We start from the raw sequence: 23,566 nt of genomic DNA on the forward strand, positions 1-23,566 counted from the left end.
GATATAGTCCACTTTCACACAACTGGTCCTGAACCTAAGGCATCTACCACAGCAGTTTAACCTTCAACATTTTTGTTCACCGTTTTTAAATTAGAGATATTTTAAAAAATTTAACATTCACACACACCTTATACTAATAGTGTTGTGGGGATATACAGACTCTTATTGTTTTGCTACAGTAACTGAGAAACAAACCCCCAGTGGCCTGTACATGCCTGCTGTCATCACTGATACTAGCATACTGGGATTGAGGTCGGGGAAGGAGAACAAAACACAGGCACATTTATTTCTGCAAACGACAGATGGAATATTAATTTGTTAACATTGTATGCCATTTCCACCTCAAGGACTGGTTCTCATTTTAAAGACTATTTTTATGACAATATTTAGAGATGTATTTAACCCATGTAGTTGGGGATGGGAGGTGAGGGTAGTACTGGTGAAGTGGGGAGAAAACTGTACAGTTATAAAATGAAATGAAATTTCCAAAAGTTTTATCATGGAAATAGTAACTGACACATTATTACAGACTGACACTTCAAAACCTTTGAGTGTTGATTTGTAGTCAAATTTTTAAGGTAACATTAATGAATGGGAATGTCAGAGTCACCACAGAGAAACAAAAAATGAATCTGGTTATGCTATTTTTTATTTACTACTAAAATGTCCATGCAGCTCCACTGACGTTTTCATAGCATACCTTGCACCAAATCCAAAAAACTTTTGCAGAGATCTTGCTCACTTAAATAAAAATCTCCAAATCTATAAGTCAATATTTATCCAGACTAAAGAATTTTTTTGAATATAGTAGCCTATATATTGGAGTCATGATAGTCTGAGTGGCATTCACAAAACATGAAAAAATACTTTGCTAGAAGGAATTTTGTGTTAACATTAGAAATCTTTTTCTGGCATTGCATGAAAATACTTGAACAGATCTGCTTGAATGGTGACATATGTGGAATGATCTGCAACAGCCATTGTGATATTGAGCCATGAACAAACAAAACAGCTCTCAATTTCTCTGGTGCAATTAGGTGATAAGTAAAAACTTACTTATGTTTACCTTTCCACATACACACATTATTATTGTCTTTTCTCCTCTCTTGCTATAATTTGTGCCAGCCTTTTGCCAACACACCTGGTGGCTTATGTAACCAGTGAAGTCTTATGTTTGCTGCAGCTATTCTTTTGCCATCATGAAACCAAAAGGATATGAGATGTCAAAATTGAAAACATCTTTCATTTTTTAAGTGGACTTCATTGTCAACTAAACCCGATTGCTTATTTTGATTCCTAATTGGATAAAAATATTTTATTTTCTTAGCTTTTCAAAGGACATTTATGGTAAGCGATTTTAACAATGCAACACTTAGGACAGGGAGAGCAGAGGCTGCTCCAGCATCAGCCCCTGTTCCTGGCGGACAGGGCTGTTGGATTAAGAGGGAGCCGGGACCGAGCAGTCTGGGCTCACGCCAATCACTGTGCCTCTGCATTTTAAATGCAGTAAGAGGCCAGTGGCTCTTCACTGCAGAGGATGTGGAACGGACCCCTACAAGGAGCCATTTTTAGGTGATAGATATTGAGAACTATCCCAGATTGATTTGAACAGAGGTGGTTTTGGAACAAATAAAACAGAAATAAGTCACTCCATGATTTTTTAAACCCAGTTATACTTCTGGCCTTCACATAACACAAGATGCATTGGCCACCCAATGAAAATAATACGCAGCAGGTTTGAAATGAACAAAAGGAAGCACTATACACAATATAGGAAACCTGTGGCACTCATTGCCAGGTGATATTGTGAAGGCCAGAAGTATAACCAAGTTCCAAAAAAAAAGTTCACGGAGGAAAGAATAGGTCAATCAATAGCTATTAGCCAAGTTGGTAAGGGACACAACTCCATGCTCTGGATGTCCGTAATTCTCCGACTGCCAGAAACTGGGACTGAACAACAGAGTTTCGATCATTTGATGATTGCCTGTTTTGTTCATTCCCTCTACAGCATCTAGAATTAGCCACTATTGGAAGAGTAGCACTTAGCATTGGCCACTATTGGTCTAGATCAGGGGTGTCCAAACTTTTTTCAAAGAGGGCCAGATTTGATGAAGTGAACATGCGTGAGGGCCGACCATTTTGCCTGACATTCTTTGAACCATTAAAACTAAATGCAAATTAACTATTTTATGCAAAGTTTATTGCAAACGGCATACTTTTCATTTCGTCACATGGATGACAAATCTAAACAGGTGTTAAATCACTCTGCCTTTCATATCTGAAGGCCAGATGAAAAAAAAAAATCCAGGAAGCTGAAATATATGTCAGGAACATTGTAAAGTACATTACATATTATTGGTAATAAAGGTTGTCTGTCAACTTTTAAGTTAAAAAAATATGGAACATAACACCAAGTATACATGTTGTGTCCAAATATATTTATAACTGATTTAGACCAACTGACATTAACTGAGATTTTACAATGTATTCATCTCAATACATATGGATTCGTTGGGGGCCATAAAAGATAGATATTGCCAAATTACCTGGGGGGCCGTATTAAACCGGAACACGGGCCGCAATTGGCCCGCGGGCCGGACTTTGGACATGCCTGGTCTAGATGGACCAGTATGGCTATTCTTAGGTCACAAAAACATGATGGAATGTACACAGAATGAGATCAGCATCTATGCCTCATCGTGGCTATTAGGGGTAAAAGTCAGAATGGGATTCCCCTTTCAGATCACACACCTGAAGATCCTGTAATTTTCAGCCAAAATTCCTTGCCCTTGAATCAGAGGCATTTACTCTGATCATACTACGTCTGTGTCCCTCTAACAGTCTGGGTTATAAAAAACAGAACTGAAGCTCAAAAGCATACAACTTATTACCATTTCTCTCATCAAAAATTGTAATGGCTTGGAGCCTCTCACCTCTTTCAGTCCAACAAAATACAAATAATTCATAGCCTATTTGTTTCCTTCAGCTAATAATCATGCCATTATCTGCTTCAGTAATCCAGTTTTTGTTTATTTCTGCATTTCCTGCATCCTGCTTTGGAACTTTCCACTGTGTCCAGCTTTGTAGCTATTGCCTCAGACTTTTGGCAACAGTGTAAAATCTTATCAGACTAAAGTCTCATGAAAAAACAATCATTGTGTGTCAAGCCAATCTTGCATTTTTTGTTCACTTTTTTCATGTTACATTTCTAGTGCCCTGATAGTCTTTCACTCTGTTTTAGACAGGCCAGACATTCATCCTAGAAACTGCTCAACGCAACTCATAAAAACTTCTATATTCATAAAAAAATAGTTTGCGTGAACACGTTGCAGTGTTGAAAATGCTTCAAATAAAGGAAAAAAAACTTCACTCAGCATCATTTTTGACACACGTAGTGTATTTGTATATACTTTAATTAAAGAATGTTATGTTCTCTTCAGAAATGCCTTGTTTGAAAATTTAGAAAAAAATATTACCTTCTGTTTTAGCATCAATGATATATGATGCTTTATTCTTAACACTGATCTGTTTCACATTATCCTGAAGGTTTGTTCCCTAGACCAAGTCAAGTTGGTCACCAAAGCAAGTACATGAAAAATTGCTTACAAGGAAATGGGAGTGGAAGAGGGGAAAACAAGAACATTGTATCTACTTCATAATTAGAGCTCGTTCATACCTTTTTTGCTTTTACTTATGTGTATTTTGGAGTTTTTGGTCCCTATTTTCTTATTATGTTCTGTGATAAGAAGTTTTCAGCAAAAGTTAGCAAGATGTTTTAGTAAATAACAGTAACTAAATAAGCACCAAAAGTCACAGGATGGACATGAAACAAACAGATTTTCTATGTTTAGGGAAACAGTGAGCCAATCTATACAGAAGTTGTTACATATTTACAGATCACTGACCAATCTACTCTGAAGCTACAGAGGAAGGTGCAAATCCCATAAGAGCTACCTGTCACAACTGAAGCTATAGCAAGGTTAATTTTGAGGACAGCATTGGAAAAAAGTTACAAATTTGTGTTAGACAATTTTTGAAACCCACTGCAGGTTTCCAAGTTTAACCTCAACTTCTTGGGAGGTTCCAAACAGCAAATGTTTCAGGAAATGTGGCTCTTAGTTAAAATTAATACAAATTACACCACATGCCTTATGATAGATGTAAGAGAATTCCTTCCAGTCTTTTGAGGAATTAAAGCTCATCCTCAAAGTGTATTTATCTGATACTGTACGTTGTGTCTGATATTCTATATTGATCTTCTATATAAGGTATAATTTCTGTATACTTGTTTCTTAAAGTTTGTTCATCTGGCCTTTGAGATTCATCTGTATTTGTACATTGCCTTTCACAAATAAGACTAGAGCATGTAAGCACTACCATATTATCTATGTGAGTGATGATCATAAAATGGAATATTTTTTGGTGAAAGTTTACTGCAGAAAGTGTATCTTTCATTAAAAAAAATAAAGGTTTTTTTTATCAGGATGGGTAGGAATGGTATCCCCAGCCCCTGTTTCTCTGGAGGTGGGTGACAGAGGAGGGATCATGTGAGGATTACCTGTTGTGATCCCTCCCTCTGGGACATCTGGTATTGGCCACTGTCGGCAAACAGGATACTTGGGCTGGACAGATCTTTGGTCTGACCCGGTATAGCCGTTATGTTCTTATCAACTCTAATGTTTTTAACAACTATTTACCATTACACCCAAAGAGGTGCACATACAAATTGTTCATTCACCATTTTTTTACTTCTCTAGCTATGTGGACATTGGGAAGTTTTCCTAAAATGGGCAGCAAGTTTTACGTCAGGGAATACAAGAGTTTTTCATGTAAGAGTGAAGGGCTTTCACCTTAAAAAATACCAACTCATGCAAAAGAGGAAGAAGCCTGGAGTATGACACTCCATATCTATCTATTTTTTCCATGTATAATAGAAAAATTTCAGAAGGATTTGGAAATATGTTTGTACATAATTAAGTATAAGCATAATTCTTTATAGGATCTGAGCATTAGTTTCCTAAGCCAGGTTTATTCTGAAAAAAAGCCCCAAAACATTGTGGTAACACAATATTAAACATGATTCTGACCATAATGTAGGTATGGATGGATATGTTTAAAAATGAACTAGCTGATCCTAGCTAATTTTAGGGTCCTCTATGAGGAGTTAATTACTATACCTTTTGTAACATGGTGCTTTCTCTCAGTGTATGTAAAACAAACACAGAAGAAACACTAACCTTCTCCTTAGGGCAGCTTTCAACATTTAACCTTCAAACTATGCTTTCTATGGTTCTACTACGGTAGCATAATAAAATAAAGATTTAAAAAGTTTTCCATTTGTTTGGAAGTAGTGTAGTAATGAATTTACAAAAAGTGAAGAAAACTCCTGTCATAATGTGTCACATTTAAATAACTGCATAGTTTACTATGCAGTCAACTAGTCTCAGGCAGAAAGTAAATGGCATTATAAACTAGCAGCTGTAATTAAATGTCATTCAAGCAATTTAAATTCCTAGAACCAAGATCAACTACTGTAATTTTTATTAGCACTATTGAGTAAATATATTGAACTCTCTGGTCTCATTACATACCCTTCATCATGATAATACTCTCCTCACAGATTTTAAAATCTAGTCAAACTGTGGGAAATGAACACTTAGCAAACAGCACTAAGGTATGTTTTGGCTTTCACTACCTTACTCACCTAGCTGATACCCAAACAAGCTATAAAACTGAAATATCACACTTACAGTGTTGTGTAAATATATAATGTATAAAACTGCCTATGCTTTTCATAACTGCATGTAAAATATATAATATTCTTAATAAAGATATGTAAAAACTGATGATAAATATCAATGAATGGTATGAAGACACCTGGTTAAACTTGTAATACAATTACTCCCTTGTGACTTGTAGAACAGGTCTCCTCCTCCATTCCAGAACCTGCTGTATTTCAATGGTGTTTCATGTACCATGAGCATCAACTCTACACTAGTTGTCTAGAACAGGAATTCTCAACCTTTTTTATATCTGAGCCCCCCACACATTCTACAAAAACATCCATGGCACACCTCTACCACAATAACTGTTTTTTTTCTTCATATCTAGTAGATTAAAACCAAAGCTGGCATTTTGAGGTAACAAAGAGAGCAATTGCCTGTAGTCTCACACAACAGGGAGTTCACAGTTCCACAAAGCCAAGCTTGGCCTCAGCCCTAGCTTTCTGCCCTGAGCCCCAGCTAGTCTAATGTTGACGCCACTTTATGGTTTATTTTGGCTGAACCCCTAAAACCTGCTCATGTCTTCTTCCTCAGGAAGCCCTGGACTCCTGGTTGAGAAACACTGCTTTAGGGACTCACTTAAAGACTGTGGTCAAGGCCACAGGACAGGATTGTATACTAGTGACTTGTGGGCTTTATAGGGTTTACACTTGTTTGTTCAAAAGAACAGGAAGTATGAAAAGGAAAAAAAATCAAGTGCATAAGGGTAAAGAGATTAACATTCTCACCACTATCCTGTTCTTCAAGATCAACATTCTCTGGAAAAAAGCACCACTTCTTTTTATCTGCACAGGTTCTTTTCCCAAAGGGGGAACACTGAAAAGTATCTCAAAACATAAGCAGAATCACAAGTGTTTTGAACTCTCAGAATCATGGCTGGAAACTGTTTTGTTTTGTCTGTGACTAAGTTCTTTGTGACATGAACAGACCCTTCATTCTAACGTTGTTTGCAAAGGCATTAGACTCAGGAGAGAGACAAGTCTTGTTTAGTGTTTCTTACATCATCTTCAGGTATGTTTCCTAATATTTTCCATCAGTTTGTGGGAGTATGTGATGATTTCTTGTTTGAGGTGGTCCCTTCTAAAGCAGTGGTCCTCAACCCGGGGTACCCGTATCCATAGAGACATGCAGAGGTCTTTTAAGGGATACATTAACTCATCTAGATATCTGTCTTGTATTACAACAGGCTACATAAAAAGACTAGCAAATGAAGTACAAACTAAAATTTCATACAGAGTATGACTTGTTTATACTGATTTTATGTAGATGCATATGTGTGTGTGCACATTATATACATAAATGATACATTTTGAAGAGTATTTTTGTGGATTTGTTTTGCAAAATAGTCATACTTCGGAATTACTTACAGATACCAAATTTTGCATAAACAATCTTGTAACTTAAATTAGTTGAATGCACTACTTTTTATACCAGAATATGGAAAAAAAGTCATGACTATTATGATTAGTTCATAAAAATATTTGCTAACAAAATTAAAATTGAATCACCTATTTAACCTGCATTTTAGTGCAAAGAAACTTTTCTCTGTTACAAATCACAAAATAATTCAAATTAGTTATGGAAAGAGCAATGGGAGCTTTACGAGTTTCTGATTCAAATGTACTAATGTATGGTAATTATTCAATAAAATTAATAATGTTTGAAGTTGAAATCCTACAAATTTAACACTGTTCTTTCACTTCCCTTTTGCAAGCACATTAATAAAAAATTATATTGCACATATTTAATTCCTTGAACTTTCCCCATAAGTGTGATCTATGCAAAATGACTTTGCCCCATCAACGACCGGCCTCACCTGCTGCTTGTGTGTGTAGGCACACACACACAGACATGTTGAAATGCAAGTACTATATTTAAATTGATTTATAATCATATAATCGAAATGAGAAAGTAAGTAATTTTTCAGTAGCTGTGACTTTTTAAAATATTTTTTATTTAATAAGCAAGTATTCAGAAGTGAGGTTAAACCTGGAGTACATGAGACAAATCAGATTCCTGAAAGGGATACAGTAGTTTGAAAAGATTACAACCACTGTTCTTAAGTATGCTCAGACACATATCCTGCACCCTTTCTCCACTGAGAAGGGCTAGGTAGCTCTGAGACACCATAAAGGATCCTGTGACATCAGACCACCTGACACCCAGAACAAGGAAACACTGAACCACAGTCACCAAGTTAATCCCCTCTTCTTCAAACATAGTTGTTGAAGGGAGAATGAAAGATGAGCCCTGGCTTGCTTCTTACTTGTAAATACATTATTTGTTTTATATTTAATTGCAGGAGCTGAGAGTTGGGGATCCTCACTCCACCTTCCCTTCATTCACCATAAACCTGGAAACCCAGGATGTTTTTTCTGTGGCTTGCACGATAAAACTCTACAAACGGTAGCACTTTCCCCTTACCTACCAGGCTCTTCTACTACTCACTGAGTGTCCCCCAGCAGGGCCCCATCTCCCCCCCCCCCCCCCCGAACAACAAACCACTACCACCCAGCCTCCCTTCTCCAGCCCCCCTTGTATCACCCCCCCCCCCGCCTCGCTCCCCGTGCACAGTCCCTCCCCTTTCCGTTCCCCCACCCTGTACCAGGCCACCCCCAGTCTCCCGCCCCGATTCAGGCCCCCCTTCAGACTAGACACACCCTCAACGCTTCTCCCCCTCGGCGCTCCCCTGTGCCGGGCACCCCAGCCCTGCCCCCTCCCGCACCCACAGACCTTCTCCAGGGAGCTCTCCATGGCCGGGCGCGGGCTTGGTAGCACGACTCCTCCCCTCCGGGCACTTCCGCCTTCTCGGCCGGCCGGCCAGCTCCACGCTGGCAGCGCTGACGAAGCCAGCTGAGCTGAGGGAAAAGGGAGGGGACGCGCCGCCGACGGGACGGAGGATACAGGGCCTTCCAAGCATCCGTAGTCGGCTGTGTGACAGAGGTGGGATGTACCAACTTAGGAAAGGATGGAATGAGACAACAGCCAGATCGGGCAGTTGAGTTTCAACGGACCCGGAAACAAGATGCGCTGACTGCATACTAGATACGGGAACTGACCTCGGACTTCAAATCCTTTCACTTCTGTTTCTCTTCCCCTCCCCCCCCCCCCGCATTTAATCCAATGGAACATTCCATCGGCAAGCGGCACCTGAGAGGCTATCTCAGCCTACGCAATGCTTCTGCGAGTAGCCTAGGTGATGCTGGGCCGGGCAGGTAAAGCGCCACGTGCATTTACCGGTTCGAATCTCATTCAGGGAAGGTGGCAGTGCCACGAAGAGCTGCAGCGGCTCTCGTGAGTTCCTCCAAGACCAGGGCTGGCTGTTCGGGAGACAGGTCCTTCTATGGCCCCGGCGCCTTGCCTAGGGTGCGCCTGCACAGAAAAACGAAGCATCAAGAAATTAATGGGTTAATTTTCAAAGGTGCAGAGCATAGGGCAGAAGAGACTGGGATTAGAAGTAGTTTCTTCTGTGATTCACACAATATGCGAATTTATGAGTTTTATTATGCAGAAAACATAGAAGTCTCTTATTTTCCCAATTAAAGCTCATGCTGTTGTTCCGTGCATGTCCAGTCTCTCTAGATTATGTCAATGTAATATAATCTATAAATACTATTAATTCGTATCCTATTAATTCCTTCTTTTATATAATGAAGATCTTAAGTAAGACCAAACCTAGTTGTGGTTCCTGTAGCCTATACAATATCTTGACCCTAAATGCATTGCATTGCTGTCTTTCTTTCTTTATATAGAGTTGTTAGCAGATTTTGGTCTACAAAGTTTCCCAAGTCAACTCGAATTGTTTTTTTTCTAGTGATTTTCATAGTCTAAAATGTATTAATAATATTCAAGGCTATGCCATGTGGATGTACTACCTCCCTTCACCCACTAATTCTGTAATTCTTTCAGAAGACAATCACATTTGTCTCCTTCCAGTAGGATACAAAACAATCTGCAGTTGAGATCTACAGATATCTTCTCAGCACCTAGAACTTGTCAGTCCATTGACTGCAGAGATTGCAGATTTAAATAGTGAGCCATGCTTTAAAGGACAAACATTTTTTTCCAGCTTTTATAATTCTAAAATATATTTAATTTGCCGGGTAACAGGTGTCCTTTTCAATAGATTTGTCAGGCTCTTAACTTACATCAGGTAATGTGCATGTTTCATAGGTATTATCTTTATTGGAATTTCCTTTGAAATTATTTGACCACATTCTGAGTTATTTAACATTAAATCATAATGGAATCATAATCACAATTTCAATGGAATTGTGGCCTTTGTGAAAGGAGTTTCGAGTTCTTAGTCCTTCTCTTTGGCCAAGTCAGTGTTCACATTGCAAAACCTACCACCACGACTGTTAGTAGAGCTGCCAAGGGATTGAACTGCCACTCCCTGCTGGAAATAGTTCCCTGGTCTGTTAATTCAGCACTTTTCCCCAGCACTAGATTAATATGGATCTAAAATTATTTTTAGAGTCACATCTCTGTGCACAGTTTCAATACAGAAGTGCATAGGAGTCTGTTGTACAAATAGGCTACGTCTAGACTGGCATGATTTTCCACAAATGCTTTTAACAGAAAAGTTTTCCGTTAAAAGCATTTTTGGAACAGAGCGTCTAGATTGGCACAGTCGCTTTTCCACAAAACCACTTTTTGCAGAAAAGCGTCCGTGGCCAATCTAGACATGCTTTTGCGCAAAAAAGCCCCGATCGCCATTTTCGCGATTGGGGCTTTTTTGCGGAAAACAAATCTCAGCTGTCTACACTGGCCCTTTTGCCCAAAAGTTTTGTGCAAAAGGGACTTTTGCCCGAACGGGAGCAGCATAGTATTTCCGCAAAAAGTACTGATTTCTTACAGTAGGAAGTCAGTGCTTTTGCGGAAATTCAAGCGGCCAGTGTAGACAGCTGGCAAGTTTTTCCGGAAAAGCGGCTGATTATCTGGAAAAACTGGCCAGTCTAGACACAGCCATAGAATTTACCTTTGCTCAAGAGAAACGTGGGATGAAGGAAGTTTAATAAAAGAAAGCTTAATAGCAATAAAACATTTGGATGGGATATTAAACTTTGTGTCCCAAGTCATCAAGTATGAGAAATGAGGATGAGATGTCTGTGGAAAGACCTGCCCTCATGTAGACCTACAGCAGGGTCAGGCTCACCAAGGTGTGTGTGTGTTTTTTGGGGAGGGGGGTGTAGAGGGAATGGCAATCCAGTGGCAGCAGAGGCCAGCACTCTGATCCCTTTAAATTGCTGCCAGATCACAAGGCCCTGCACTCTAAGCTGTGCTAAGAGCTGCATTGGAAGCATGTGGTGCTCTGGGCAGAACTGAGGGCCAGCTGCCTTTGGCCCCACTCCTTCAGGTAGCATGGAGCACCCTCCTCCCTCGATACAGATTGCCCAGGGGCTCGGGGAGTCTGTCTCCTCCACTGACAAGGGCTCTTACTCCTGCTGAGACAGGATACTGGACTACATGGTCTGATCCAGTATGGCTGTCCTGTATTAACCGGGTCCAGGAAATTTGAAAGAAATGGGAAGTAGGTTTTAAGAACTGGGGAAGGGCCTATTGAGGAGCAGATGTGAGGGATCGGGAGAAATGGGAGGGGGAGGCTCTTTGAAACGTAAGTGCTGAAACTAGGAGTGGGGGATGCTGCGGCACCTTGAAGTGTTTCCCATTGTAGAGGATTTCGTTTGATTCAATGGCTCTCAGCATCCCCACTATACACATTGTTCCAGCACGGCCGCTTTGGGGCGATTTCACAGGCGGCGGAGCAGGGCCGAGAAAGCCGAGGGAGAGAGCAGTTCTTGCAGCGGGGGGTAATGACAGGATCGGATCTAGCGGAGGGAGGAGGGATGGGCAGTGGGAGGGGCAAAGCAGCAGAGGCGTTTTTGACTGGGGACTGCAAGGATGGGGAAAGGCGGGGCAGTTCTGGGAGGCGAGGGGCCGGGCCAGAGGCTTGGGGCGGGGCGGAAGAGGCAGCGCTAAGCAGCGTCTTAACGCTGTGCTGGTGGCGGCCCGGCGGTGGGGGAGTCTATGGCCGGGCCGCTGCTCCAGCGCGGGGTGCGCCGGTTCCCCTGGCTCTGCAACGTGCTGCTCTACGGCAGCCTCTTCTCGGCCGGGGACGCGGCTCAGCAGCTGCTGCGGCGACGCCCAGGGCAGGAGCCCGACTGGGCGCAGACCCGGCACGTGGGGCTGGTGGCCCTCAGCTTCCATGGCAACTTCAACTACGTGTGGCTGCGGGGGCTGGAGCGGGCGCTGCCCGGCCGCGCGCCCCGCGTGGTGCTGGCCAAGGTGCTGTGCGACCAGCTGGTGGGGGCGCCCATCGCCATCCTGGCCTTCTACACGGGTGAGTGCGGCCGGGGGCAGGGCCGAGCTCCCCGTGTCCATTCCCTGGGGTCCAGCCCCCGCCCCCATGGCTCAGTCCCCCAGCACCGCCCCCGTGCTCCAGCCCCCCATACTCCCTCCCAATGGCTGAGCCTGCTCCTCATGGATGAGTCCCCTGAAACCCCGTTCTCACAGCCAAGCCCCCAACTCCGTCTTCCCTGGTCCAGGCCCCCAGTACCTCCTGCTCATGATCCAGCCCCCATTTACCCCACCCCATGGCTCAGTCCCTCTGGGCCTCCTGCCAGTAGTTAAGCCTGCTCCCCATGGCTGAATGCCCTGCACCCCTTCAACATGGCCAAGCTCCCAACAGCGCCTTCCCATCACTCAGTCCTCCTACCCCATCACCCACCAGGGTTCCTTCCCATAATCCAGCTCCCCATGTTCCCTCCCTGTGGCTGAACTTTCAACACTGCCTCTCCATGGTTAAGTCCCCTGGTGCCCTGTCCCCATGGTACAGCCCCTCCTATGCTTTCTCATCATAGTTGAACATTTTTCAGTCTCTCCCTGTGGTTGAACTTCCTGCACCCTCCTCACACCTTTTCACTGATGGGCCCTCAACCCCCTATCCATGCCTGAAATCTTGTACCTCAACACCATGTTAGAGCCCCCCGCATCCTTATCCCGTGGTTCAAATCACTGTGTCCTCAGCTCCAGAAGGGTTTGGTTGTGCCCCTATCCAACCCCAGCAGCAAGCAGTGGTTGTGCCCTCTGCACCATATACTAATGTGACCTTTGTCCTCAGATTTATCCAAGTTTCTTCAGTTTCCCCAGGTGGAATAGTTATTCTATGGGTTTTACTGCATCTTGAGTCTTTCAAACAAACCTTCAAAAAACAAGGCCTAGTCTCACTGTGTGCTAGCAGTAAGGGCCAAATTTTTGGCCAGCCTTAGTTTTCAGGCTGTGCAAAACACAACAATGTCTGGTTACAACTGCTTTACAGTACGAAAAGTCTTGGGAGTACTTCAGCAGGCATCAGTATGTGTAATGGGAGGAATAACACTTTATTTTGCAATAGTTATTTCGAAATAGCAGTAGCGTAGATTTCCAAATAACTACTTCCCAGCATCATTCAAATTAATTACTCCCCAGTGCTTCCTGGTGATCTAAGTTGAGGTAGCATGCCCACATTAAGGGAGCCTGCCTTGAGGCTTCCCTATAGCGTGGATGCCCTATTTCAAAATAGTTATTTTGGGAGTTATTATTTTGAATAATTTCCTAGTGTAGACATGCCCTCTTAGTGCAGAGCAACAGTATACACAGTACACACTTGTGTGCAATTGCAATTTTGAGCCTTTTCTCCCTGTAGACAAGCTCTTAGGTGTTTAGACTCTTTTTAGCATTGTAAGTATCATGAGATTCTCATTTTATGGTCAGACAAAGTGATAATTCAGGGTATCATTGGTGGGAAATGAAGGGAGGGAAGAAGCCCATAGCTAGTACAAATTTTTACTTATCAAGTTCTGTCTGCCTGGTCACCATTGTGAACAGATAAACACAAAAATGACTTTTTTTAAGGATCAGGTAAACTATACAGATAACATTGAAATCCTTGGATATTGTACTGTAAGGATAGCTAGACACTGTAATAGGAAAGTTGAAATATTGTGTAATGCAGATTGATCCTCTTTAGTCTGGCACCCTTGGGGCCTGACCTATGTTGAATTAGAGAAGTTTCCAAACCAGGGGAGGTCAGTGTAGAGTGCCAGTGGGTCTCCATAGGCATGGGAAGTATGAGTGTGTGAGGTTCTGCAGCACCACCAAGTCTTGTGCTCAGAATGGCCCCACCCCTCAGGTCTTTAGTTAAGAGGGTAGCCATAGGCTTCTACCCCAGAGTTTCCCCATAGCTAACGCCCCTCCCATTGGCACCTTCCCCCCCCCGCTGAAGCAAGAAGCAGAACTGTGAGAAGCCCTGAGCCCCAATGTCCCCCACAAGGCTGAAACTGGGAATGGCACTGCAGGGCTGAAACCCTGACCCCAATGCTCCCCCAAGACTAAAGCGCTGAGTCCGGTGCTCCTGCAGGGAGCCCTGACCCCCAACAAGTCCTGCTGCTGCAGCCCTAACTCTCTAAGGCTGTGTCCAGACTCCATGCCTCCTTCGACGGAGGCATGTAGATTAGCCACATCGGAAGAGGGAAATGAAGCCGCGATTAAAATAATCGCGGCTTCATTTAAATTTAAATGGCTGCCCCGATCTGCCGATCAGCTGTTTGTCGGCAGATCGGGAGAGTCTGGACGCGATGCCCCGACAAAGAAGCCTTTCTTCATCGACACAGGTAAGCCTCGTGAAACCAGGTTTACCTGTGTCGATGAAGAAAGGCTTCTTTGTCGGGGCATCGCGTCCAGACTCTCCCGATCTGCCGACAAACAGCTGATCGGCAGATCGGGGCAGCCATTTAAATTTAAATGAAGCCGCGATTATTTTAATCGCGGCTTCATTTCCCTCTTCCGATGTGGCTAATCTACATGCCTCCGTCGAAGGAGGCATGGAGTCTGGACACAGCCTAAGTGGTTGAAGTTTGTAGCCTTTTCTTCAGAGTTATGGAAAATTTCAGAGTTATGGACAACCTCCTTTCCCAAGGACTACGTCTACACTGGCATGATTTTCCGAAAATGCTTTTAATGGAAAAGTTTTCCGTTAAAAGCATTTTCAGAAAAGCGCATCTAGATTGGCAGGACGCTTTTCCGCAAAAGCACTTTTTGTGGAAAAGCATCTGTGGTCAATCTAGACGCAGTTTTCCGCAAAAAAAGCCCCAATTGCCATTTTCGTGATCGGGGCTTTTTTTACCAAAAACAAATCTGACCTGTCTACACTGGCCCTTTTGCGCAAAAGTCTTTCGGAAAAAGACTTTTGCCAGAATGGGAGCAGCATAATATTTCTGGAAAAGCACTGACAATCTTACATGAGATCGTCAGTGCTTTTCCAGAAATTCAAGTGGCCAGTGTAGACAGCTGGCAAGTTTTTCCGCAAAAGCAGATGATTTTGCGGAAAAACATGCCAGTCTAGACACAGCGAAGGTATTTATCTCTGAGCTTCTACCATGCAATCATATAATTTAACCTCCTGCAAAATGCAGACCTTAACTTTCAGAAAGACATCCAACACTCCCGAACTCCATTCATGGCAATTTGTTCCAAGGATAGATTCTCTTTACCATTTAATATTTGCATCTTATTTCCAGTTTGAATTTGTCTAACTTCCAATCATCATTGCAGGTGCCCAGCTCTCTTCTGGATCAGGCTCCTTTTGGGTAATGATATAACTTCCACGGGTATATTCCTAGGAGCCTAATGGGCAGTAGATCAGCTAGTGTGTGTATGCATTTCAAACTGCTGTCTACAGTACAAGTTGTATCTCCCTAAACTGGCAGGACAACAGATGTTCCTGGACCAGTGAGCCCTGTGGCCAGGAGACCATTGGCATCTGGCAGTCCTGGCCAGGGCTGGGAGCCCACAACTCTCTTGGCCAGTGTCCAGCAGCCCACAGCAGTGGGGTTGGGAGCCCGTGGCAGACCACGGCTACTGGAGCCAACAGCCCACGACCACTGACCAGCCTGGGGCAGTCCAGGTGATGTCCAGCAGCCTGCGGCAGCAGGCCCAGGAACTCATGTCAGCCCTGGCCAGGGCAGGTGGTAGGGGATAGTCAGGTCAGAGGCAGGGGCGTCAGCTGGGCCAGAAGTGGAGCCAGTGGTGGGGAGAGTTGGTGCGCTGGGAGCTGGTGGCAGGGGCAAATTTCCTCATTTGGGACCAATCAGGTCTTGGGGGTGCCAAATCAGGGAGGTCCAACCTGTATATTAAACAAGTACATTTTAGACCTGCTCTACTCTTCAGATGTAGACTTTGAAGTTAATCAAAGATGTTGTCTATAGTGACCAAAAATAGTATTTTGGCCACTTAGTCATCTAATCCTGAGCAAAATACTAAACTCTACTCCATAGTTTCTACTGCTGCTATCATTGATGAATTATCAATCCCATTTTTGTCACAGTAGATGCAGTATAGTAGATCTAGTTTGGCTCACCTGTTTGGTGTCACCAGTGAAGATTAAGAGAATCAATATATCAAGAGGTACGAGGTTGCAGGATAGGGCAGTCATGCAGAGCATTTACTCTTCTTTAGTATCACTCTAGCTTTTCTTTCAAAGTGGCTTGTAACTTTGTGACAAAATGTGAAAATTCTGATGTAATAAATGTTGGCCCTTTTTGCATTCTTTCTGATTGTCCTAAATTTTTGTTAGCAGGCATGAGTATACTTCAGGAAAAAGAGAACATTTTCTCTGACTGTAAAAAGAAATTCTGGAATACATATAAGGTGAGGCAAATGGTTGGTTAATCTCATTTTTAAGCAAAACAATGTTACTGAATGCTACAGTTAGATGAAACTAGGATGCTAGCCTGCAACATTATATTTCTTTTACTTTTTCTTCCTCTAATTTCTTTATTTGGGATTCTGTGCAGAAGGCTCCATGCAGTGCTGCAGTTATACTGAAATTATGGGTAACAACGTAACTCTATCATCTCTAGTTGTGCAAACTGAGTCCATCCTTACATTGTACAGCATATGTGTTTACAAAAGCACGTGAATCCATGTCAATGGCAATAGTCACAATGTAACAAAGATAATGATGCTCAAGGGCTGCAATATCATTTTTGTTGAAATGTTGCACTTAGAGAAATGGAACTAGCAGAATCTTGTTCAGGCATTACACTGTATTTATTGTGAATGCGGAATTCATTTACTGTCCCTAGCTACTACACACACAGTTCTATGGATGGGATATAATTACTGTACTCCAGTGGTCACCAACCAGTAGATTGGGGTCTACTGGTAGATCTTGGAGCCTCTGACAGGTGATCTTGACTGGTTTGGCCAAGAGGCTATCAAATGCTGTCATTTCAGCTGCCCCTCCCCCCACCGCTGTGCCTGCCCTTCGCCTTGGAAAGGTCCCCCCCTCCCCTCCATCCCCAGCTTGCTGGCAGGGCAGGGAAGGAAGAGAAGAGGGCACTAATGTCAGGGTTCTCCCTCTCTCATCCTGTGGTCTATCTCCACAGAACGGAGCAGGGCACAACAGGACTTGGGAGGGAGTTTGTTGGCTGCTTTTGAGAGTGGTGCAGGGCCAGGGCGGGGGTGAGTCTGCCTTAGCCCCACTGCACCACCTGTGGTAAGCAGTGTCCAGTTGGAGCCTGAACCCCTGGCCCAGTCATAAACCCCCCCTGCACCCTAAGCCCTAGCCCTGAGCCCCCTAAATCCAAATTCCCTTACAGAGCCTGTATCCTGAACACCCTGCTGCCCCCTAAACTCCCTGCCCCAGGTTCAGCTCAGAGCCCCTCACACTCCAAATCCCTTAACCCAAGACCAGAGCTTGCACCCCAACCCTCTGCCACAGACTAGTGAAAGGGAGGAAGGATGTGGGAGGGAGGGAGAATGGAGTGAATAGGGGCGGGGCCTCTAGAAATGGGCATGAAGGATGTGGGGCAAGGGTATTTGGGTTTGAGGTAGATTGTGGATTGCACTTAAATTAAAAAAAGTGATATTATGCTTTAAAAGGTTTGAGATTACTGCCATACTCAGTTGCTCATGCTAGTCTACTGGCCAAATAGACAATGGGAGGGCAGCTGGGCCCTGTGGTTGCTCACCAATGCTCCTGGAGGAACTGAAAGGCCCAATCCTATAGTTTTGCACTCATCTTTTCATATGTTTTAGTTCATAGATTCTATCCTGTCTCACTGCCCCAGAGCACTGTATGATCATGAACATCAATTAACAGAAGATGCGACTTTGATCTTTTTCTTGATGGGGCTTTTGTCCCTTTCTTGGGTGGTTTTTTTTGCAGGGTTCACCTACATTGTTCTTTAGCCATCACGGTGGTGCAGGCCTCAGGTCACTGAGATTGGCTGGCATCGGGGACTGATCCCATTACAGACAGAGACACACACAAACACACACACTTTAAATAAGATTACATAGACACACACCTAACTTTAAACAGAGTTAAGGCAGTACAAAGTTTAAAATGGGATATTAGTTATAATATGGAGTTGTTATACCAAATAGAAGCAAGCAGGATCTTATGAGGGGGATAAGGCAAAAAGCCACATTTATTGTAAAAATAATAAAGAATAAAGAAAAGATAGAAGCAAACAACGTTGTTTAACTACTTAACCCTTATACATATAAACATTCATTCATCCATTCATTCAGGTTCTGTGTATTTGTTATAGTTACCAGCCTGGAAGTTGCTTGTGACAGAATACTGGCCAGGTATTCTGTACACAAGTGATGGTAGTGGGGAGCGAAGTCCTGATCAGATGCGCATCTGAAGCTCCTGGTAGGCTGGCAGCAGAACCTTGGACTCTGATTCCATAGTATTTTAGTCCAGTTCTTATAGGAATTTCTTCCTATGCCAGTCTATGGAAATTGCTGCATCATGCTGATGTCTCCAGGGTGGCTGTCAGGTGCTCGTCAGTGATCTCATCAGTGGACCTCCAGTACTTGGTTTTCTCCACTTGACACCTTTTGGTTGCACTGGCACCTGACGCCTTCTTCAGCCCTTTGTTGCTGTATTCTCAGGCTGACACCTCTCAGAACCATTCACACATCATCCAAACACTTTCTCTCTTACATACATTCCTTAATTAATGTTTCCCATACAATAGTTTTGTATAATAATAACTTTACATATATCAGAGTTGTAGTTACAAAAAGTTTCTGGATGGTATTGCTTAAAACATTCTCTGAGTGCTGAGTAAAGTTACAATGTTTTAAAGAGAACAGGCGTCAATTATGTAACAATGCCCTTAGTCAATTACAGGGCTTGGCTCCCATAGCAGAGTTAGTGGCTTGACACATGCATTGTTACAATGTATCTCTGCAATGTCAATTTCAAGCAGCCCCTTGCACAAGCTTGAGCATGCCCTGGGGCACAGAGGGGGGGCTGTTTCTGGCTACATAGGATTATATTCTTAACAGTTCTAAGTTACATGACCTAATACATTATATTCTAAAGGGGCAATAATAATAATAAATCTAAACATTTAACAATCTTAACAAATAATAATAATAATAAGAATTAATAATAAATCTAAACACTTTAAGTTGTGGGGAACAAATTATGGGGAGTCACTTCCATTTGGGGGAATCACATTTTTAATACATTGATATGTTATCCCTACATACTCACTTTTTAATTACAATGCATTAACAGTTTAAAATGTGGTTTCAGTTACAATATGGGTTACAATACGCCACATTGGTAGATATAATTCATTACAAGGGCAATTTCATTCTTCAGTTCTACAGAGAAAGAGCCACACACTGGCTGTATATTTAGTAATACAGTTGGCACCACTTTCATGAACACCTGTTAATAACATTTGTTATGAGAACATCATTTTTAGTTATCAGTTTCACTCTGTATTTTTCACTGACAGTTTTTCCTTCTTTTAAGAACATATTGATGTCCAATTTCCATTAATTTCTCTGTTAGTGAAATTAATAGATAGGTGACACTAACAACCATGGGTTAAAACCTATCACAAATCCTAAAACCAAGCAAATCAGAGACTTTCAAGATTTTCCAGGCCTTGGAAAAAATACATCGTGGAAAAAATTAATATAAACATTGCAACATAGTATTCATTTCACCTCTCATCATGAAACTATTTCACTGTGAGGATAAAAGGGCATTTTTGTCACCATGACGGGTGTTCTTTTAACCAGGGCCAATTATATCTTTTTAAGAACATCTGGTTTATCAGTATCCTTTTACTGATCTCACTTACACTGAATAAATTAAATAACCAGGTCAGCTCTAATAAGAAAGGAGGTTACAGTATATTAGCAAGTAGAAGGAGCATTATAAGTATGAAATCAATAGAAAGTTCAGTGGCATTTTTCATTCACAGCTGAAATAAACATTCACTCATTAAATATTTGTTTACTCATCTGTTACATAGGCTTAGATATCAGGTATTATGTGATTTTGAAATTTGTGCTATGGTCAGATTTTTGTATATAAGCCAAGGCAAAAAAATCTCTTAGACATTCTTAGCAGCTGATGGGGGTTGTTTGCAGTTTTAATATTACTATCACTTATTTGAATGGCCTAATTTGAAATTGATCACCTTTCTTTAACTTTGTTGGGATATTTCCTTGTTCATTGTTATATACTGTCAATAAAAATGACTTATTGAAATAAATCCCTGTAACTGAAATACTTCATCGTAATTTATCCATCACTTTTGTTTCAGACTGGTCTGATGTACTGGCCTTTTGTGCAGGTGAGTTTCAAGTTAACATCAGTGCTAAAAGAATAACCTTTTCTTTGCCATAGAGTCCTATCCTACTTGTTGCCCACCCAATGCTCCCATCAAAGTCAGTGGAATTTTTGGGTGTAAGGAATGTAGGATCAGGTTCTAACAACATCTGGAGCACTACATTAACTCTCTCTCTTTCCAATGCAGCTTTCAAACTTCGTTCTGGTCCCTGTTTACCTGAGAACAGCTTACACTGGCCTCTGTGGCTTTCTCTGGGCTATCTTCATTTGCTTTTCACAACAGAGTGGTGACGGCACAGCAAAGTCAGCTTTTATGTGGTTCCAACAAGAGAAGGTCAATGCAGATGGAGAACCATCAGATAAATGAGAATGTTATTTAACGTAAAATGTATTTTAAATGTTTAAGCTGTGTTTTAAAAAGGCAGTGAATTGCATCACCAGCTCCTTGCTGTGTTTTAAAAATTAATCTTCCTCCTATTGCTCAGTGGTCATTATATATACAGTGCAATGGTTTTGCACTTGTTTATTTTCACAGAAAAGAGGCCATTGTATATGGGTGTTTAATTATTTTCAAGCTGCCAACTGGTCTCCTCTGGAGACTCTAGCCACTTGTTTATTATGGGGAAACAAGAGCATTTGCACAACATGGTAGCCAGACTACCACTGGGGAGAAATCTCTCTGGGTATGTCTACACTACCCCCCTAGTTCGAACTAGGGGGGGTAATGTAGTCATACGGAGTTGCAAATGAAGCCCGGGATTTGAATTTCCCGGGCTTCATTTGCATGAAGCCGGCCAGCGCCATTTTTAAATGCCGGCTAGTACGGACTGCGTGCCGCGCGGCTACACGCGGCACGAACTAGCTAGTTTGGATTAGGCTTCCTAATCCGAACTAGCTGTACACCTTGTTCCACGAATTAGGAAGCCTAATCCGAACTAGCTAGTTCATGCCGCGTGTAGCCGCGCGGCACGCAGTCCGAACTAGCCGGCATTTAAAAATGGCGCCGGCCGGCTTCATGCAAATGAAGCCCTGGAAATTCAAATCCCGGGCTTCATTTGCAACTCTGTATGACTACATTACCCCCCCTAGTTCGAACTAGGGGGGTAGTGTAGACATACCCTCTCTCTCTCTAGATATAAATAATATTTTCCTGCGGGATGACAAGAGTGATGTCATGCGTCACTCTGCATCCTGCAGCCCCTGTCACCACGCAGCCTCCCAATTCCTGGTGCTCCAGGGAACCATGAGTCATGCGGCGTCCCCCTTGTCCCTCCCCTGTGCTCAGGGGGGCAGGAGCTGCGCGGCCTAGGAATGTTTAATCAGCTAATTGAGTAGTTGATGGAATTTCCATCAACTGCTTGATTAGTTGATAAGGAAGGGGGTGCTCGCTATCCCGCTGTGCCTCTCCCTTTGAAACGTACAAGAGCTGTACATTTTAAAGGGAAAGAGGCAGCAGGAACCCGGGCCAACAGATTCCCCTCTGTACCTCTTACATTTCAAAGGGAAAAGAGCAGCAATTGGACCAGAGCAGTAGGACTGTTTCAATTCCTGCTCCTGCCATTTCCCCATTGCCCTCTGCTCCCCTCCTCCCTGCGGAAATGGTGCTGGGGGGAGCTGGCTTTTAAGCCACTTCCCCCCAGCTCTGGCTCCTGCTCCCCCCCTTGCTGCCTCTCTGATAGAGGCAGCAAGTGGTGGTGGGGAGATGGGAGGGGAAGGGGAAGCAACTAGTTGAGTTCCTACGTGGCTACCAAATAAGCATTTATTTATTGGGTAGTCGACTAGTTCCTTACATCCCTAGGGCAGCCTCTAGCCAGGGTGAGAGAGATGGGCATGCTGCAGCCTTTGCTCGGCCCAACCTCTGGTAGCCGGGGGGAGAGAGACACGGCTGCCAAGGCTGGGGAGGAAGGGGTTAGGGCCGGGGCTAGCGTGGGGGAGAGAGCTGGGCTTGGCGAGGCCAGCGGGAGAGAGCTGGGCTGCCGTGGGTGTGCAGGGGAAAAGGGTAGAGCTGGCCTGGTCTGGCCTCATCTTGTGACTCATGGGTGTGGCCCAACCTCTCCACCCCAGCAGCTGGGAGTGGGGAGAAGGTGAGCTGGGGCTGCCAAGGTTGGAGGGGCAGAGAGGAAATCTGGGGCTTGTCTGGCCTTCCCCCCCACTGGCAGCTGGGCCTGGCCTGGCCTGGTGAAGCCTCAGCTCCTCCCACTGTCCCCCTGGTAGCTGGGGACAGAGTTGGGCCCGGTGTGGCTTCAGCCGGGCTATCCCAGATCCTTCGCAGTGGCTGGGGGGAAAACTGGGCATGACCTTGCCCTGGCCCACATCCCCAACAGGTAGTGGGACCCAAGAGCTGGGGCCAGCCAAAGAGGGTAAAGAATCGGGGCTGGCAGGGGGAGCTCGGTTTCTTGGAGGGGATAGAGCCGGGGATAGGGTGACCTTGGACCCTCCCCAGCGGCTGGGAGGGGAAGAGCCAAGGCCAGGGCCCCATGTCCTCCCTGGCAGCTGGGAGAAGGGGGAAGAGCCGGGGCCGAGGCAGCCTGAGCCTCAGGCCCTCCCTGGCTGAGAGGGGGGTTGGTGAGCATAACGAGCAGGGGACACAGTCCTCTAGTTAACTGTAATTAAATTTTTAAGCAACTTTTAATTGCTATAAAAGGGGAATAGAACATTAAGTATTCAGTGTTTATACTTGCCATTTGTGATGAGAGCAAGATCCTTTTGCATTTACTGGAATTTTTTTCTGAATTGAAGTCTGTGGTTTGGGGTCTATATTTATTCTGAGGAAATAAAGTACTCTTTTTAATAGGAACTGATTATAACATTTTTAAATTCTTGCCTTTGCCTGCAATGAGACTGTGCAAAGCTAGTAACTTAGCCTTTCAAAATTTACCAGCCTAAGCACAAAATGTGCTTGTCCACCTTCTACAATGATCAGTGACAAGGAAAAATTAACGGTATTTTATGTATTTGTCTATTTAGCATAGTTGTCCAAGTGGAGTGAATGAATGGAATTTTGCTAGGCTGATGTAGCTGTTGAATTGATATTGCTGTGAGTGTATTGCCACAATAATGAGGCAGTTAAAAGGTGTCTTTATTTATTCTGGCTAATACTTTTAAAAACAACTATATTTTGATATTTGTA

General features: G+C 43.4%; 2 protein-coding genes across 6 annotated transcripts in view; one reads left to right on the forward strand and one right to left on the reverse strand.

The window, feature by feature from the left end:
* Positions 1–8,651, reverse strand: part of PDXDC1 (pyridoxal dependent decarboxylase domain containing 1) — a 57,160-nt gene extending 48,509 nt beyond the window's left edge. Inside the window, exon 1 of the mRNA XM_006136284.5 lies at positions 8,517–8,651. Within this exon, the coding sequence (XP_006136346.2) occupies positions 8,517–8,537 (21 nt within the window). The 5' untranslated portion in view covers positions 8,538–8,651. The remainder of the gene's footprint in view (positions 1–8,516) is intronic.
* Positions 8,652–8,853: 202 nt separating this feature from the next.
* MPV17L (MPV17 mitochondrial inner membrane protein like) lies at positions 8,854–23,159 on the forward strand. Of its 5 annotated transcripts, none has more exons than XR_016350716.1 (5): positions 11,728–12,126; positions 16,399–16,472; positions 20,411–20,440; positions 20,624–21,141; positions 21,526–23,159. XR_016350716.1 is itself a non-coding variant. In XM_006136285.5 (4 exons), exons 1-4 carry the CDS (start codon positions 8,983–8,985, stop codon positions 20,801–20,803), a joined length of 297 nt encoding a protein of 98 aa, XP_006136347.2. In that variant the 5' UTR covers positions 8,854–8,982; the 3' UTR covers positions 20,804–21,192. The 5 variants fall into 5 exon arrangements, 3 of the variants coding, with proteins under 3 accessions (XP_006136347.2, XP_075755475.2, XP_075755476.2); XR_012896138.2 differs by having other exon boundaries at positions 20,624–21,123; positions 21,544–23,159; XM_006136285.5 differs by lacking the exons at positions 11,728–12,126; positions 21,526–23,159 and adding an exon at positions 8,854–8,998 and having other exon boundaries at positions 16,402–16,472; positions 20,624–21,192.
* Positions 23,160–23,566: the final 407 nt, after the last annotated feature.

This window comes from Pelodiscus sinensis, chromosome 15 (assembly GCF_052426305.1).
Source record: "Pelodiscus sinensis isolate ZL-2025 chromosome 15, ASM5242630v1, whole genome shotgun sequence".
Lineage (NCBI taxonomy): Eukaryota > Metazoa > Chordata > Testudines > Trionychidae > Pelodiscus > Pelodiscus sinensis.